The sequence below is a fragment of the Oncorhynchus gorbuscha genome, linkage group LG06 (assembly GCF_021184085.1).
Source record: "Oncorhynchus gorbuscha isolate QuinsamMale2020 ecotype Even-year linkage group LG06, OgorEven_v1.0, whole genome shotgun sequence".
Classification (NCBI taxonomy): Eukaryota; Metazoa; Chordata; class Actinopteri; order Salmoniformes; family Salmonidae; genus Oncorhynchus; species Oncorhynchus gorbuscha.
In genome coordinates this window covers 8372240-8387239 of record NC_060178.1, presented here as the reverse complement: position 1 = coordinate 8387239, position 15000 = coordinate 8372240, and the positions used below count along the sequence as shown (strand labels likewise).

Here is a 15000-nt window from a genome sequence, read left to right as displayed (position 1 = left end):
GCACACACACACACACACACACACACACACACACACACACACACACACACACACACACACACACACACACACACACACACACACACACACACACACACACACACACACACACACACACACACACACACACACACATACAGTCTTGTACAGCTAACCTTGTGGGGACACACAATTCAGTCACATTCAAACCTCTATTTTCCCTAACCTCTAACCCTAGCTCCTAGCTCTTAACCCTAACCATAAATCTAACCCTAGCTCCTAACCCTAACCCAAAACCTAAACATAGCTTCTAACCCTAAATCTAACCCTAGCTCCTAACCCTAAATCTAACCCTAGCTCCTAAACCTAAACCTAAACATAGCTCCTAACCTTAAACCTAACCCTAGCTCCTAGCTCCTAACCCTAACCATAAATCTAACCCAAAACCTAAACGTAGCTCCTAAACCTAACCCTAGCTCCTAACCCTAATCCTAACCCTAGCTCCTAACCCAAAACCTAACCCTAGCTCCTAACCCTAAACCTAACCCCAGCTCCTAATCCTAGCCCAAAACCTAAACCTATCTCCTAACCCTAAACCTAACCCTAGCTCCTAACCCTAACCATAAACCTAAACCTAGCTCCTAACCCTAAACCTAGCTCCTAGCTCCTAACCCTAACCATAATCCTAACCCTAGATCCTAACCCTAAACCTAACCCTAGCTTCGAACCCTAAACCTAAACCTAGCTCCTAACCCTAAACCTAACCCTAAACCTAACCCTAGCTTCTAACCCTAATCCTAGCTCCTAGCTCCTAACCCTAACCATAATCCTAACCCTAGCTCCTAACCCTAACCATAATCCTACCCCTAGCTCCTAACCCTAACCATAATCCTAAACCTAGCTCCTAACCCAAAACCTAAACCTAGCTCCTAACCCTAACCATAATCCTAACCCTAGCTCCTAACCATAATCCTAACCCTAGCTCCTAACCCTAGTTCCTAACCCTAATCCTAACCCTAGCTCCTAACCTTAATCCTAACCCTAGCTCCTAACCCTAGCTCCTAACCCTAATCCTAACCCTAGCTCCTAACCCTAATCCTAACCCTAGCTCCTAACCCTAATCCTAGCTCCTAATCCTAATCCTAGCTCCTAACCCTAATCCTAACCCTAGCTCCTAACCCTAATCCTAACCCTAGCTCCTAACCCTAGCTCCTAACCCTAATCCTAACCCTAGCTCCTAACCCTAATCCTAACCCTAGCTCCTAATCCTAACCCTAATCCTAATCCTAGCTCCTAACCCTAATCCTAACCCTAGCTCCTAACCCTAATCCTAACCCTAGCTCCTAACCCTAACCATAATCCTAAACCGAGCTCCTAACCATAATCCTAACCCTAGCTCCTAACCCTAACCATAATCCTAAACCTAGCTCCTAACCATAATCCTAACCCTAGCTCCTAACCCTAACCATAATCCTAAACGTAGCTCCTAACCATAATCCTAACCCTAGCTCCTAACCCTAACCATAATCCTAAACCTAGCTCCTAACCCTAGCTCCTAACCCTAACCATAATCCTAACCCTAGCTCCTAACCCTAACCATAATCCTAACCCTAGCTCCTAACCACAATCCTAACCCCAGCTCCTAACCATAATCCTAACCCTAGCGCCTAACCCTAACCATAATCCTAAACCTAGCTCCTAACTATAATCCTAACCCTAGCTCCTAACCCTAACCATAATCCTAACCCTAGCTCCGAACCCTAGTTCCTAATCCTAACCCTAGCTCCAAACCCTAATCCTAACCCTAGCTCCTAATCCTAACCCTAATCCTAACCCTAGCTCCTAACCCTAGCTCCTAACCCTCATCCTAACCCTAACCCTAGCTGCTAACCCTAATCCTAACCCTAGCTCCTAACCCTAATCCTAACCCTAGCTCCTAACCCTAATCCTAACCCTAGCTCCTAACCCTAATCCTAAACCTAGCTCCTAACTGCAATCCTAACCCTAGCTCCTAACCCTAGCTCCTAACCCTCATCCTAACCCTAACCCTAGCTGCTAACCCTAAACCTAACCCTAGCTCCTAACCCTAATTCTAACCCTAGCTCCTAACCCTAATCCTAACCCTAACCCTAGCTTCGAACCCTAAACCTAAACCTAGCTCCTAACCCTAAACCTAACCCTAAACCTAACCCTAGCTTCTAACCCTAATCCTAGCTCCTAGCTCCTAACCCTAACCATAATCCTAACCCTAGCTCCTAACCCTAACCATAATCCTACCCCTAGCTCCTAACCCTAACCATAATCCTAAACCTAGCTCCTAACCCAAAACCTAAACCTAGCTCCTAACCCTAACCATAATCCTAACCCTAGCTCCTAACCATAATCCTAACCTTAGCTCCTAACCCTAGTTCCTAACCCTAATCCTAACCCTAGCTCCTAACCTTAATCCTAACCCTAGCTCCTAACCCTAGCTCCTAACACTAATCCTAACCCTAGCTCCTAACCCTAATCCTAACCCTAGCTCCTAATCCTAACCCTAATCCTAACCCTAGCTCCTAACCCTAATCCTAATCCTAGCTCCTAATCCTAATCCTAGCTCCTAACCCTAATCCTAACCCTAGCTCCTAACCCTAATCCTAACCCTAGCTCCTAACCCTAGCTCCTAACCCTAATCCTAACCCTAGCTCCTAACCCTAATCCTAACCCTAGCTCCTAATCCTAACCCTAATCCTAATCCTAGCTCCTAACCCTAATCCTAACCCTAGCTCCTAACCCTAATCCTAACCCTAGCTCCTAACCCTAACCATAATCCTAAACCGAGCTCCTAACCATAATCCTAACCCTAGCTCCTAACCCTAACCATAATCCTAAACCTAGCTCCTAACCATAATCCTAACCCTAGCTCCTAACCCTAACCATAATCCTAAACGTAGCTCCTAACCATAATCCTAACCCTAGCTCCTAACCCTAACCATAATCCTAAACCTAGCTCCTAACCCTAGCTCCTAACCCTAACCATAATCCTAACCCTAGCTCCTAACCCTAACCATAATCCTAACCCTAGCTCCTAACCACAATCCTAACCCCAGCTCCTAACCATAATCCTAACCCTAGCGCCTAACCCTAACCATAATCCTAAACCTAGCTCCTAACTATAATCCTAACCCTAGCTCCTAACCCTAACCATAATCCTAACCCTAGCTCCGAACCCTAGTTCCTAATCCTAACCCTAGCTCCAAACCCTAATCCTAACCCTAGCTCCTAATCCTAACCCTAATCCTAACCCTAGCTCCTAACCCTAGCTCCTAACCCTCATCCTAACCCTAACCCTAGCTGCTAACCCTAATCCTAACCCTAGCTCCTAACCCTAATCCTAACCCTAGCTCCTAACCCTAATCCTAAACCTAGCTCCTAACTGCAATCCTAACCCTAGCTCCTAACCCTAGCTCCTAACCCTCATCCTAACCCTAACCCTAGCTGCTAACCCTAAACCTAACCCTAGCTCCTAACCCTAATTCTAACCCTAGCTCCTAACCCTAATCCTAACCCTAGCTCCTAACCCTAGCTCCTAACCCTCATCCTAACCCTAACCCTAGCTCCTAACCCTAAACCTAGCTCCTTGCTCCTAACCCTAATCCTAACCCTAGCTCCTAACCCTAACCCTAATCCTAACCCTAGCTCCTAACCCTAATCCTAACCCTAGCTCCTAACCCTAATCCTAACCCTAATCCTAACCCTAACCCTAATCCTAACCCTAGCTCCTAACCCTAATCCTAACCCTAGCTCCTAACCCTTAACGTAATTCTAAATCTAACACTAATACTAACCTTAACCATAAACCCCCTAGAAATAGCATTTGACCTTGTGGGGATGAACAAAATGTCCACAGTTGGTCAACATTTTTTAAATTTTACTAATCTTGTGGGGACTTCACAATAATAGTTAAACACACACACGCACACGCACACACACACACACACACACACACACACACACACACACACACACACACACACACACACACACACACACACACACACACACACACACACACACACACACACACACACACACACACACACACACACACACACACACACCCTCCCTTCACCAGAGACTTTGTGTATTCCATAGGCTGTAGCTCTACCACTAGACCAGACTGTTGTTACGTATTTCTAACACTGTTCCCTGGGGCGGCAGGGTAGTGGTTAGAGTGTAGAGGTGGCAGGGTAGCCTAGTGGTTAGAGTGTAGAGGTGGCAGGGTAGCCTAGAGGTTAGAGTGTAGAGGTGGCAGGGTAGCCTAGTGGTTAGAGTGTAGAGGTGGTAGGGTAGCCTAGTGGTTAGAGTGTAGAGGTGGCAGGTAGCCTAGTGGTTAGAGTGTAGAGGTGGCAGGGTAGCCTAGTGGTTAGAGTGTAGATGTGGCAGGGTAGCCTAGTGGTTAGAGTGTAGAGGTGGCAGGGTAGCCTAGTGGTTAGAGTGTAGAGTAGGCAGGTAGACTAGTGGTTAGAGTGTAGAGGTGGCAGGTAGCCTAGTGGTTAGAGTGTAGAGGTGGCAGGGTAGTCTAGTGGTTAGAGTGTAGAGGAGGCAGGTAGCCTAGTGGTTAGAGTGTAGAGGCGGCAGGTAGCCTAGTGGTTAGAGTGTAGAGGTGGCAGGGTAGCCTAGTGGTTAGAGTGTAGAGGTGGCAGGGTAGCCTAGTGGTTAGAGTGTAGAGGTGGCAGGGTAGCCTAGTGGTTAGAGTGTAGAGGTGGCAGGTAGCCTAGTGGTTAGAGTGTAGAGGTGGCAGGTAGCCTAGTGGTTAGAGTGTAGAGGTGGTAGGGTAGTGGTTAGAGTGTAGAGGTGGCAGGTAGGCTAGTGGTTAGAGTGTAGAGGCGGCAGGGTAGTGGTTAGAGTGTGGAGGTGGCAGGGTAGCCTAGTGGTTAGAGTGTAGAGGCGGCAGGGTAGTGGTTAGAGTGTAGAGGTGGCAGGGTAGCCTAGTGGTTAGAGTGTAGAGGCAGCAGGGTAGTGGTTAGAGTGTAGAGGTGGCAGGGTAGCCTAGTGGTTAGAGTGTAGAGGCGGCAGGTAGCCTAGTGGTTAGAGTGTAGAGGTGGCAGGTAGCCTAGTGGTTAGAGTGTAGAGGCGGCAGGGTAGTGGTTAGAGTGTAGAGGTGGCAGGGTAGCCTAGTGGTTAGAGTGTAGAGGCGGCAGGGTAGTGGTTAGAGTGTAGAGGTGGCAGGGTAGCCTAGTGGTTAGAGTGTAGAGGCGGCAGGTAGCCTAGTGGTTAGAGTGTAGAGGTGGCAGGTAGCCTAGTGGTTAGAGTGTAGAGGCGGCAGGGTAGTGGTTAGAGTGTAGAGGTGGCAGGGTAGCCTAGTGGTTAGAGTGTAGAGGCGGCAGGGTAGTGGTTAGAGTGTAGAGGTGGCAGGGTAGCCTAGTGGTTAGAGTGTAGAGGCGGCAGGTAGCCTAGTGGTTAGAGTGTAGAGGTGGCAGGTAGCCTAGTGGTTAGAGTGTAGAGGCGGCAGGGTAGCCTAGTGGTTAGAGTGTAGAGGTGGCAGGTAGCCTAGTGGTTAGAGTGTAGAGGTGGCAGGTAGACTAGTGGTTAGAGTGTAGAGGTGGCAGGTAGCCTAGTGGTTAGAGTGTAGAGGTGGCAGGTAGTCTAGTGGTTAGAGTGTAGAGGTGGCAGGGTAGCCTAGTGGTTAGAGTGTAGAGGTGGCAGGGTAGACTAGTGGTTAGAGTGTAGAGGTGGCAGGGTAGCCTAGTGGTTAGAGTGTAGAGGTGGCAGGGTAGCCTAGTGGTTAGAGTGTAGAGGTGGCAGGGTAGCCTAGCGGTTAGAGTGTAGAGGTGGCAGGTAGCCTAGTGGTTAGAGTGTAGAGGCGGCAGGGTAGCCTAGTGGTTAGAGTGTAGAGGTGGCAGGGTAGCCTAGTGGTTAGAGTGTAGAGGCGGCAGGGTAGCCTAGTGGTTAGAGTGTAGAGGTGGCAGGGTAGCCTAGTGGTTAGAGTGTAGAGGTGGCAGGTAGCCTAGTGGTTAGAGTGTAGAGGTGGTAGGGTAGCCTAGTGGTTAGAGTGTAGAGGTGGTAGGGTAGCCTAGTGGTTAGAGTGTAGAGGTGGTAGGGTAGCCTAGTGGTTAGAGTGTAGAGGTGGCAGGGTAGACTAGTGGTTAGAGTGTAGAGGTGGCAGGGTAGACTAGTGGTTAGAGTGTAGAGGTGGCAGGTAGCCTAGTGGTTAGAGTGTAGAGGCGGCAGGGTAGTGGTTAGAGTGTAGAGGCGGCAGGGTAGCCTAGTGGTTAGAGTGTAGAGATGGCTGGTAGACTAGTGGTTAGAGTGTAGAGGTGGCAGGTAGCCTAGTGGTTAGAGTGTAGAGGTGGCAGGGTAGCCTAGTGGTTAGAGTGTAGAGGTGGTAGGGTAGCCTAGTGGTTAGAGTGTAGAGGTGGTAGGGTAGCCTAGTGGTTAGAGTGTAGAGGTGGCAGGGTAGCCTAGTGGTTAGAGTGTAGAGGTGGTAGGGTAGCCTAGTGGTTAGAGTGTAGAGGTGGTAGGGTAGCCTAGTGGTTAGAGTGTAGAGGTGGTAGGGTAGCCTAGTGGTTAGAGTGTAGAGGTGGCAGGGTAGACTAGTGGTTAGAGTGTAGAGGTGGCAGGGTAGACTAGTGGTTAGAGTGTAGAGGTGGCAGGTAGCCTAGTGGTTAGAGTGTAGAGGCGGCAGGGTAGTGGTTAGAGTGTAGAGGCGGCAGGGTAGCCTAGTGGTTAGAGTGTAGAGATGGCTGGTAGACTAGTGGTTAGAGTGTAGAGGTGGCAGGTAGCCTAGTGGTTAGAGTGTAGAGGTGGCAGGGTAGCCTAGTGGTTAGAGTGTAGAGGTGGCAGGGTAGTGGTTAGAGTGTAGAGGTGGCAGGGTAGCCTAGTGGTTAGAGTGTAGAGGTGGCAGGGTAGCCTAGTGGTTAGAGTGTAGAGGTGGCAGGGTAGTGGTTAGAGTGTAGAGATGGCTGGTAGACTAGTGGTTAGAGTGTAGAGGTGGCAGGTAGCCTAGTGGTTAGAGTGTAGAGGTGGCAGGGTAGCCTAGTGGTTAGAGTGTAGAGGTGGCAGGGTAGTGGTTAGAGTGTAGAGGTGGCAGGGTAGCCTAGTGGTTAGAGTGTAGAGGTGGCAGGGTAGCCTAGTGGTTAGAGTGTAGAGGTGGCAGGGTAGTGGTTAGAGTGTAGAGGTGGCAGGGTAGCCTAGTGGTTAGAGTGTAGAGATGGCAGGGTAGCCTAGTGGTTAGAGTGTAGAGGCAGGGTAGCCTAGTGGGGTAGTCTAGTGGTTAGAGTGGTAGAGTGCGGCAGGGTAGCCTAGTGGTTAGAGTGTAGAGGTGGCAGGGTAGCCTAGTGGTTAGAGTGTAGAGGTGGCAGGGTAGCCTAGTGGTTAGAGTGTAGAGGTGGCAGGGTAGCCTAGTGGTTAGAGTGTAGAGGTGGCAGGGTAGCCTAGTGGTTAGAGTGTAGAGGTGGCAGGGTAGCCTAGTGGTTAGAGTGTAGAGGTGGCAGGGTAGCCTAGTGGTTAGAGTGTAGAGGTGGCAGGGTAGCCTAGTGGTTAGAGTGTAGAGGTGGCAGGTAGTCTAGTGGTTAGAGTGTAGAGGCGGCAGGGTAGACTAGTGGTTAGAGTGTAGAGGTGGCAGGTAGTCTAGTGGTTAGAGTGTAGAGGCGGCAGGGTAGTCTAGTGGTTAGAGTGTAGAGGCGGCAGGGTAGTCTAGTGGTTAGAGTGTAGAGGCGGCAGGGTAGTCTAGTGGTTAGAGTGTAGAGGAGGCAGGGTAGCCTAGTGGTTAGAGTGTAGAGGTGGCAGGGTAGCCTAGTGGTTAGAGTGTAGGGGAGGCAGGGTAGCCTAGTGGTTAGAGTGTAGAGGTGGCAGCGTAGCCTAGTGGTTAGAGTGTAGAGGTGGCAGGGTAGCCTAGTGGTTAGAGTGTAGAGGTGGCAGGGTAGCCTAGTGGTTAGAGTGTAGAGGTGGCAGGGTAGCCTAGTGGTTAGAGTGTAGAGGTGGCAGGGTAGCCTAGTGGTTAGAGTGTAGAGGTGGCAGGGTAGCCTAGTGGTTAGAGTGTAGAGGTGGCAGGGTAGCCTACTGGTTAGAGTGTAGAGGTGGCAGGGTAGCCTAGTGGTTAGAGTGTAGAGGTGGCAGGGTAGCCTAGTGGTTAGAGTGTAGAGGTGGCAGGTAGCCTAGTGGTTAGAGTGTAGAGGTGGCAGGGTAGCCTAGTGGTTAGAGTGTAGAGGTGGCAGGTAGACTAGTGGTTAGAGTGTAGAGGTGAGTGTAGAGGTGGCAGGGTAGCCTAGTGGTTAGAGTGTAGAGGTGGCAGGTAGACTAGTGGTTAGAGTGTAGAGGTGGCAGGGTAGCCTAGTGGTTAGAGGTTAGAGAGGTTAGAGTGTGGCAGGGTAGCCTAGAGGTTAGAGTGTAGAGGTGGCAGGGTAGCCTAGAGGTTAGAGTGTAGAGGTGGCAGGGTAGCCTAGTGGTTAGAGTGTAGAGGTGGCAGGGTAGCCTAGAGGTTAGAGTGTAGAGGTGGCAGGGTAGCCTAGTGGTTAGAGTGTAGAGGTGGCAGGGTAGCCTAGTGGTTAGAGTGTAGAGGTGGCAGGGTAGCCTAGTGGTTAGAGTGTAGAGGTGGCAGGGTAGCCTAGTGGTTAGAGTGTAGAGGCGGCAGGGTAGCCTAGTGGTTAGAGTGTAGAGGTGGCAGGGTAGCCTAGTGGTTAGAGTGTAGAGGTGGCAGGGTAGCCTAGTGGTTAGAGTGTAGAGGCGGCAGGGTAGCCTAGTGGTTAGAGTGTAGAGGAGGCAGGGTAGCCTAGTGGTTAGAGTGTATAGGTGGCAGGGTAGCCTAGTGGTTAGAGTGTAGAGGCGGCAGGGTAGCCTAGTGGTTAGAGTGTAGAGGTGGCAGGTAGCCTAGTGGTTAGAGTGTAGAGGTGGCAGGGTAGCCTAGTGGTTAGAGTGTAGAGGCGGCAGGGTAGCCTAGTGGTTAGAGTGTAGAGGTGGCAGGGTAGCCTAGTGGTTAGAGTGTAGAGGTGGCAGGTAGCCTAGTGGTTAGAGTGTAGAGGTGGCAGGTAGCCTAGTGGTTAGAGTGGAGAGGTGGCAGGTAGCCTAGTGGTTAGAGTGTAGAGGTGGCAGGGTAGCCTAGTGGTTAGAGTGTAGAGGTGGCAGGTAGTCTAGTGGTTAGAGTGTAGAGGCGGCAGGGTAGACTAGTGGTTAGAGTGTAGAGGTGGCAGGTAGTCTAGTGGTTAGAGTGTAGAGGCGGCAGGGTAGTCTAGTGGTTAGAGTGTAGAGGCGGCAGGGTAGTCTAGTGGTTAGAGTGTAGAGGCGGCAGGGTAGTCTAGTGGTTAGAGTGTAGAGGAGGCAGGGTAGCCTAGTGGTTAGAGTGTAGAGGTGGCAGGGTAGCCTAGTGGTTAGAGTGTAGGGGAGGCAGGGTAGCCTAGTGGTTAGAGTGTAGAGGTGGCAGCGTAGCCTAGTGGTTAGAGTGTAGAGGTGGCAGGGTAGCCTAGTGGTTAGAGTGTAGAGGTGGCAGGGTAGCCTAGTGGTTAGAGTGTAGAGGTGGCAGGGTAGCCTAGTGGTTAGAGTGTAGAGGTGGCAGGGTAGCCTAGTGGTTAGAGTGTAGAGGTGGCAGGGTAGCCTACTGGTTAGAGTGTAGAGGTGGCAGGGTAGCCTAGTGGTTAGAGTGTAGAGGTGGCAGGGTAGCCTAGTGGTTAGAGTGTAGAGGTGGCAGGTAGCCTAGTGGTTAGAGTGTAGAGGTGTCAGGGTAGCCTAGTGGTTAGAGTGTAGAGGTGGCAGGTAGACTAGTGGTTAGAGTGTAGAGGTGGCAGGGTAGCCTAGTGGTTAGAGTGTAGAGGTGGCAGGTAGACTAGTGGTTAGAGTGTAGAGGTGGCAGGGTAGCCTAGAGGTTAGAGTGTAGAGGTGGCAGGGTAGCCTAGAGGTTAGAGTGTAGAGGTGGCAGGGTAGCCTAGAGGTTAGAGTGTAGAGGTGGCAGGGTAGCCTAGTGGTTAGAGTGTAGAGGTGGCAGGGTAGCCTAGAGGTTAGAGTGTAGAGGTGGCAGGGTAGCCTAGAGGTTAGAGTGTAGAGGTGGCAGGGTAGCCTAGTGGTTAGAGTGTAGAGGCGGCAGGGTAGCCTAGTGGTTAGAGTGTAGAGGTGGCAGGTAGCCTAGTGGTTAGAGTGTAGAGGTGGCAGGGTAGCCTAGTGGTTAGAGTGTAGAGGCGGCAGGGTAGCCTAGTGGTTAGAGTGTAGAGGTGGCAGGGTAGCCTAGAGGTTAGAGTGTAGAGGTGGCAGGGTAGCCTAGTGGTTAGAGTGTAGAGGCGGCAGGGTAGCCTAGTGGTTAGAGTGTAGAGGTGGCAGGGTAGCCTAGTGGTTAGAGTGTAGAGGTGGCAGGGTAGCCTAGTGGTTAGAGTGTAGAGGCGGCAGGGTAGCCTAGTGGTTAGAGTGTAGAGGTGGCAGGGTAGCCTAGTGGTTAGAGTGTAGAGGTGGCAGGGCAGCCTAGTGGTTAGAGTGTAGAGGTGGCAGCGTAGCCTAGTGGTTAGAGTGTAGGGGCGGCAGGGTAGCCTAGTGGTTAGAGTGTAGAGGTGGCAGCGTAGCCTAGTGGTTAGAGTGTAGAGGTGGCAGCGTAGCCTAGTGGTTAGAGTGTAGAGGTGGCAGGGTAGCCTAGTGGTTAGAGTGTAGAGGTGGCAGTAGGCAGTGGTTAGTGGTTAGAGTGTAGAGGTGGCAGCGTAGCCTAGTGGTTAGAGTGTAGGGGCGGCAGGGTAGCCTAGTGGTTAGAGTGTAGAGGTGGCAGCGTAGCCTAGTGGTTAGAGTGTAGAGGTGGCAGCGTAGCCTAGTGGTTAGAGTGTAGAGGTGGCATGGTAGCCTAGTGGTTAGAGTGTAGAGGTGGGTAGCCTAGTGGTTAGAGTGTAGAGGTGGCAGGTAGTCTAGTGGTTAGAGTGTAGAGGTGGCAGGTAGCCTAGTGGTTAGAGTGTAGAGGCGGCAGGGTAGCCTAGTGGTTAGAGTGTAGAGGTGGCAGGGTAGCCTAGTGGTTAGAGTGTAGAGGTGGCAGGTAGCCTAGTGGTTAGAGTGTAGAGGTGGCAGGGTAGCCTAGTGGTTAGAGTGTAGAGGTGGCAGGGTAGCCTAGTGGTTAGAGTGTAGAGGAGGCAGGGTAGCCTAGTGGTTAGAGTGTAGAGGTGGCAGGGTAGCCTAGTGGTTAGAGTGTAGAGGAGGCAGGGTAGCCTAGTGGTTAGAGTGTAGAGGTGGTAGGGTAGCCTAGTGGTTAGAGTGTAGAGGCGGCAGGGTAGCCTAGTGGTTAGAGTGTAGAGGTGGCAGGTAGGCTAGTGGTTAGAGTGTAGAGGCGGCAGGGTAGCCTAGTGGTTAGAGTGTAGAGGTGGCAGGGTAGCCTAGTGGTTAGAGTGTAGAGGTGGCAGGGTAGCCTAGTGGTTAGAGTGTAGAGGTGGCAGGGTAGCCTAGTGGTTAGAGTGTAGAGGTGGCAGGGTAGCCTAGTGGTTAGAGTGTAGAGGTGGCAGGGTAGCCTAGTGGTTAGAGTGTAGAGGTGGCTGGTAGCCTAGTGGTTAGAGTGTAGAGGCGGCAGCGTAGCCTAGTGGTTAGAGTGTAGAGGTGGCTGGTAGCCTAGTGGTTAGAGTGTAGAGGTGGCAGGGTAGCCTAGTGGTTAGAGTGTAGAGGTGGCAGGGTAGCCTAGTGGTTAGAGTGTAGAGGTGGCAGGGTAGCCTAGTGGTTAGAGTGTAGAGGTGGCAGGTAGCCTAGTGGTTAGAGTGTAGAGGTGGCAGGTAGCCTAGTGGTTAGAGTGTAGAGGCGGCAGGGTAGCCTAGTGGTTAGAGTGTAGAGGTGGCAGGTAGCCTAGTGGTTAGAGTGTAGAGGTGGCAGGTAGCCTAGTGGTTAGAGTGTAGAGATGGCAGGTAGCCTAGTGGTTAGAGTGTAGAGGTGGCAGGTAGCCTAGTGGTTAGAGTGTAGAGATGGCAGGTAGCCTAGTGGTTAGAGTGTAGAGGTGGCAGGTAGCCTAGTGGTTAGAGTGTAGGGGTGGCAGGGTAGCCTAGTGGTTAGAGTGTAGAGGTGGCAGGGTAGCCTAGTGGTTAGAGTGTAGAGGTGGCAGGGTAGCCTAGTGGTTAGAGCGTTGGACTAGTAACCGAAAGGTTGCAAGTTTGAATCCCCGAACTGACAAGGTACAAATCTGTCGTTCTGCCCCTGAACAGGCAGTTAACCCACTGTTCCTAGGCTGTCATTGAAAATAAGAATTTGTTCTTAACTGACTTGCCTAGTAAAATAAAGGTAAAATAAAAAAAAATATTGGAATCCGTGTCTCTCTCGCTCCAGTTCCCCCAGGGTACAGATCAGAACTGGCTTCAGAAGCTGTACAACTACCTGGCTGACAACCCTCTGTTTGAGAAGCCCAGGATGTCCAACAAGGCCTTCATCATTCAACATTTTGCTGACAAGGTACAATCACAGTCACAGGCCCTTTGAGTTACTGTCATAAAATCACAGTCACAGGCACCTTTTGAGTTTTACTGTGGTACCTTCACAGTCACAAGCACCTTTGAGTTTTACTGTGGTACCTTCACAGTCACAGGCACCTTTGAGTTTTACTGTGGTACCTTCACAGTCACAGGCACCTTCGAGTTTTACTGTGGTACCTTCACAGTCACCTTTTGAGTTTTACTGTGTTACAGTCACAGGCCCTTTGCGTTACTGTGGTACCTTCACAGTCACAGGCACCTTTTGAGTTACTGTGATAAAATCACAGTCACAGGCACCTTTTGAGTTTTACTGTGGTACCTTCACAGTCACAAGCACCTTTGAGGTTTACTGTGGTACCTTCACAGTCACAGGCACCTTTGAGTTTTACTGTGGTACCTTCACAGTCACAGGCACCTTTGAGTTTTACTGTGGTACCTTCACAGTCACCTTTTGAGTTTTACTGTGTTACAGTCACAGGCCCTTTGCGTTACTGTGGTACCTTCACAGTCACGGGCACCTTTGAGTTTTACTGTGGTACCTTCACAGTCACAGGCACCTTTGAGTTTTACTGTGGTACCTTCACAGTCACAGGCACCTTTTGAGTTTTACTGTGGTACAATCACAGTCACAGGCACCTTTGAGTTTTACTGTGGTACCTTCACAGGCACCGTTGAGTTTTACTGTGGAACTCAGCAGGGTCGGACTGAATTCCATTTAAATTCAGTCATATCAGGAAGCAATTGTATTTTCAGTTTTATTTTCCCGAAATGACTACATTTCAATGTGATTCAATGGAACCCAACCTTGCTTCTCGATTTTTACATCAATGTATAATGTTCTTAAAAAAAAATAGTTCATAGTTCTATATATATATATATATATATGTATATATATTTTTTTTTACAAATCCCTGAAAATAGAACTATGAACTATTTATTTTTTTAAAAGAACATTATACATTGATGTAAAAATCGAGAAGCAAGGTTGGGTTCCATTGAATCACATTGAAATGTAGTCATATAAATATATATATATATATTTTTTTACAAATCCCTGAAAATAGAACTATGAACTATTTTTTTTATATTTTCTAATAACTGATTTGAACAGTCTAGTACACCTGTTCACCAACACACACCTGAAATCTGTGGCTTTGCTTTGAAATCTGTTTTGTGCCGTTACAGGTAGAATATCAATGCCGGGGTTTTCTAGAGAAGAACAGAGACGCATTGTATGAAGAGCTGGTGGATACCATGGCAACCAGTAAGGTATTGTCTGCTGTGTTCCATCCCTATAGTGTTTATTAACTCACTGTTGTATGTACATGTATATAGTTGTTTAGTGCATGTACATACATTGGCAAGAAAATGTATGTGAATCCTTTGGAATTACCTTGGATTTCTGCATACATTTTTTTCATGCAATTTGATTTGATCTTCATCTAAGTCGCAACACTAGACAAACACACAAACAATTATACGTTTTCATGTCTTTATTGAACACACCGTGTTAACATTCACAGTGCAGGGTGGGAAAAGTATGTGAACACTTGAATTTAATGACTGGTTGACCCTCCTTTGGCAGCAAATAACCTCAACCAAATGTTTTCTGCAGTTGCGGATCAGACCTGCACAACGGTCAGGAGGAATTTTGGACCATTCCTCTTTACAAAACTGTTTCAGTTCAGCAATATTCTTGGGATGACTGGTGTAAACTGCTTTCTTGAGGTCATGACTCTGACTGGGCCACTCCAGAAGGCATATTTTCTAGTGGTTAGAGTGTTGGACTAGTAACCAAAAGGTTGCAAGTTCAATTCCCTGAGCTGACAAGGTAGAAATCTGTCGTTCTGCCCCTGAACAGGCAGTTAACCCACTGTTCCTAGACCGTCATTGAAAATAAGAATTTGTTCTTAACTGACTTGCCTGGTTAAACAAAGGTAAAATAAATACAAATTCTGTTGTTGATTTACTTCTGTGTTTTGGGTTGTTGTTCTGTTGCATCACCCAACTACTTTTGAGCTTCAATTGGTGGACAGATAGCCTTACTTTCTCCTGCAAAATGTCTTGATAAACCTGGGAATTCATTGTTCTGTTGATGATAGCAAGCTGTCCAGGCCCCGAGGCAGCAAAGCAGCCCCAAACCATGATGCTCCCTCCACCATACTTTACAGTTGGGATGAGGTTGATCTTGGTGTGCTGTGCCATTTTTTCTCTCCACATAGTGTTGTGTGTTCCTTCCAAACAACTCAACTGTAGTTTCATCTGTCCACATAATATTTTGCCGGTAGAGCTGTGGAACATCCAGGTGCTCTTTTGTGAATTTCAGACGTACAGCAACGGTTTCTTCCCATGAACACCATTCTTGTAGACTCGTCAACAGAGATGTTTGCATGTTCCAGAGATTTCTGTAAGTCTTTAGCTGACACTCTAAGATTCTTCTTAACCTCATTCTGCACTGTGCTCTTGTAACAGTATACTTTTAAACCGTCCCCTCGCGCGAACCAGGGACCTTCTGCACACAACGACAACATTCACCCTTGAAGCATCGTTACCCATCGCTCCACAAGAGCCGCGGCCCTTGCAGAGCAAGGGGAAATACTACTTCAAGGTCTCAGAGCAAGTGACGTAACCGATT

At 49.2% G+C, this 15000-nt stretch overlaps 1 protein-coding gene across 2 annotated transcripts in view; it reads left to right on the top strand.

The window, feature by feature from the left end:
- LOC124037487 (unconventional myosin-Vc-like) overlaps positions 1–15000 on the top strand; it is a 51798-nt gene that overhangs the window by 13920 nt on the left and 22878 nt on the right. For both annotated transcript variants that reach the window (XM_046352235.1, XM_046352236.1), the window contains 2 exons: positions 12223–12345; positions 13551–13634. In XM_046352235.1, coding sequence (XP_046208191.1) covers positions 12223–12345; positions 13551–13634 — 207 coding nt within the window. The remainder of the gene's footprint in view (positions 1–12222; positions 12346–13550; positions 13635–15000) is intronic.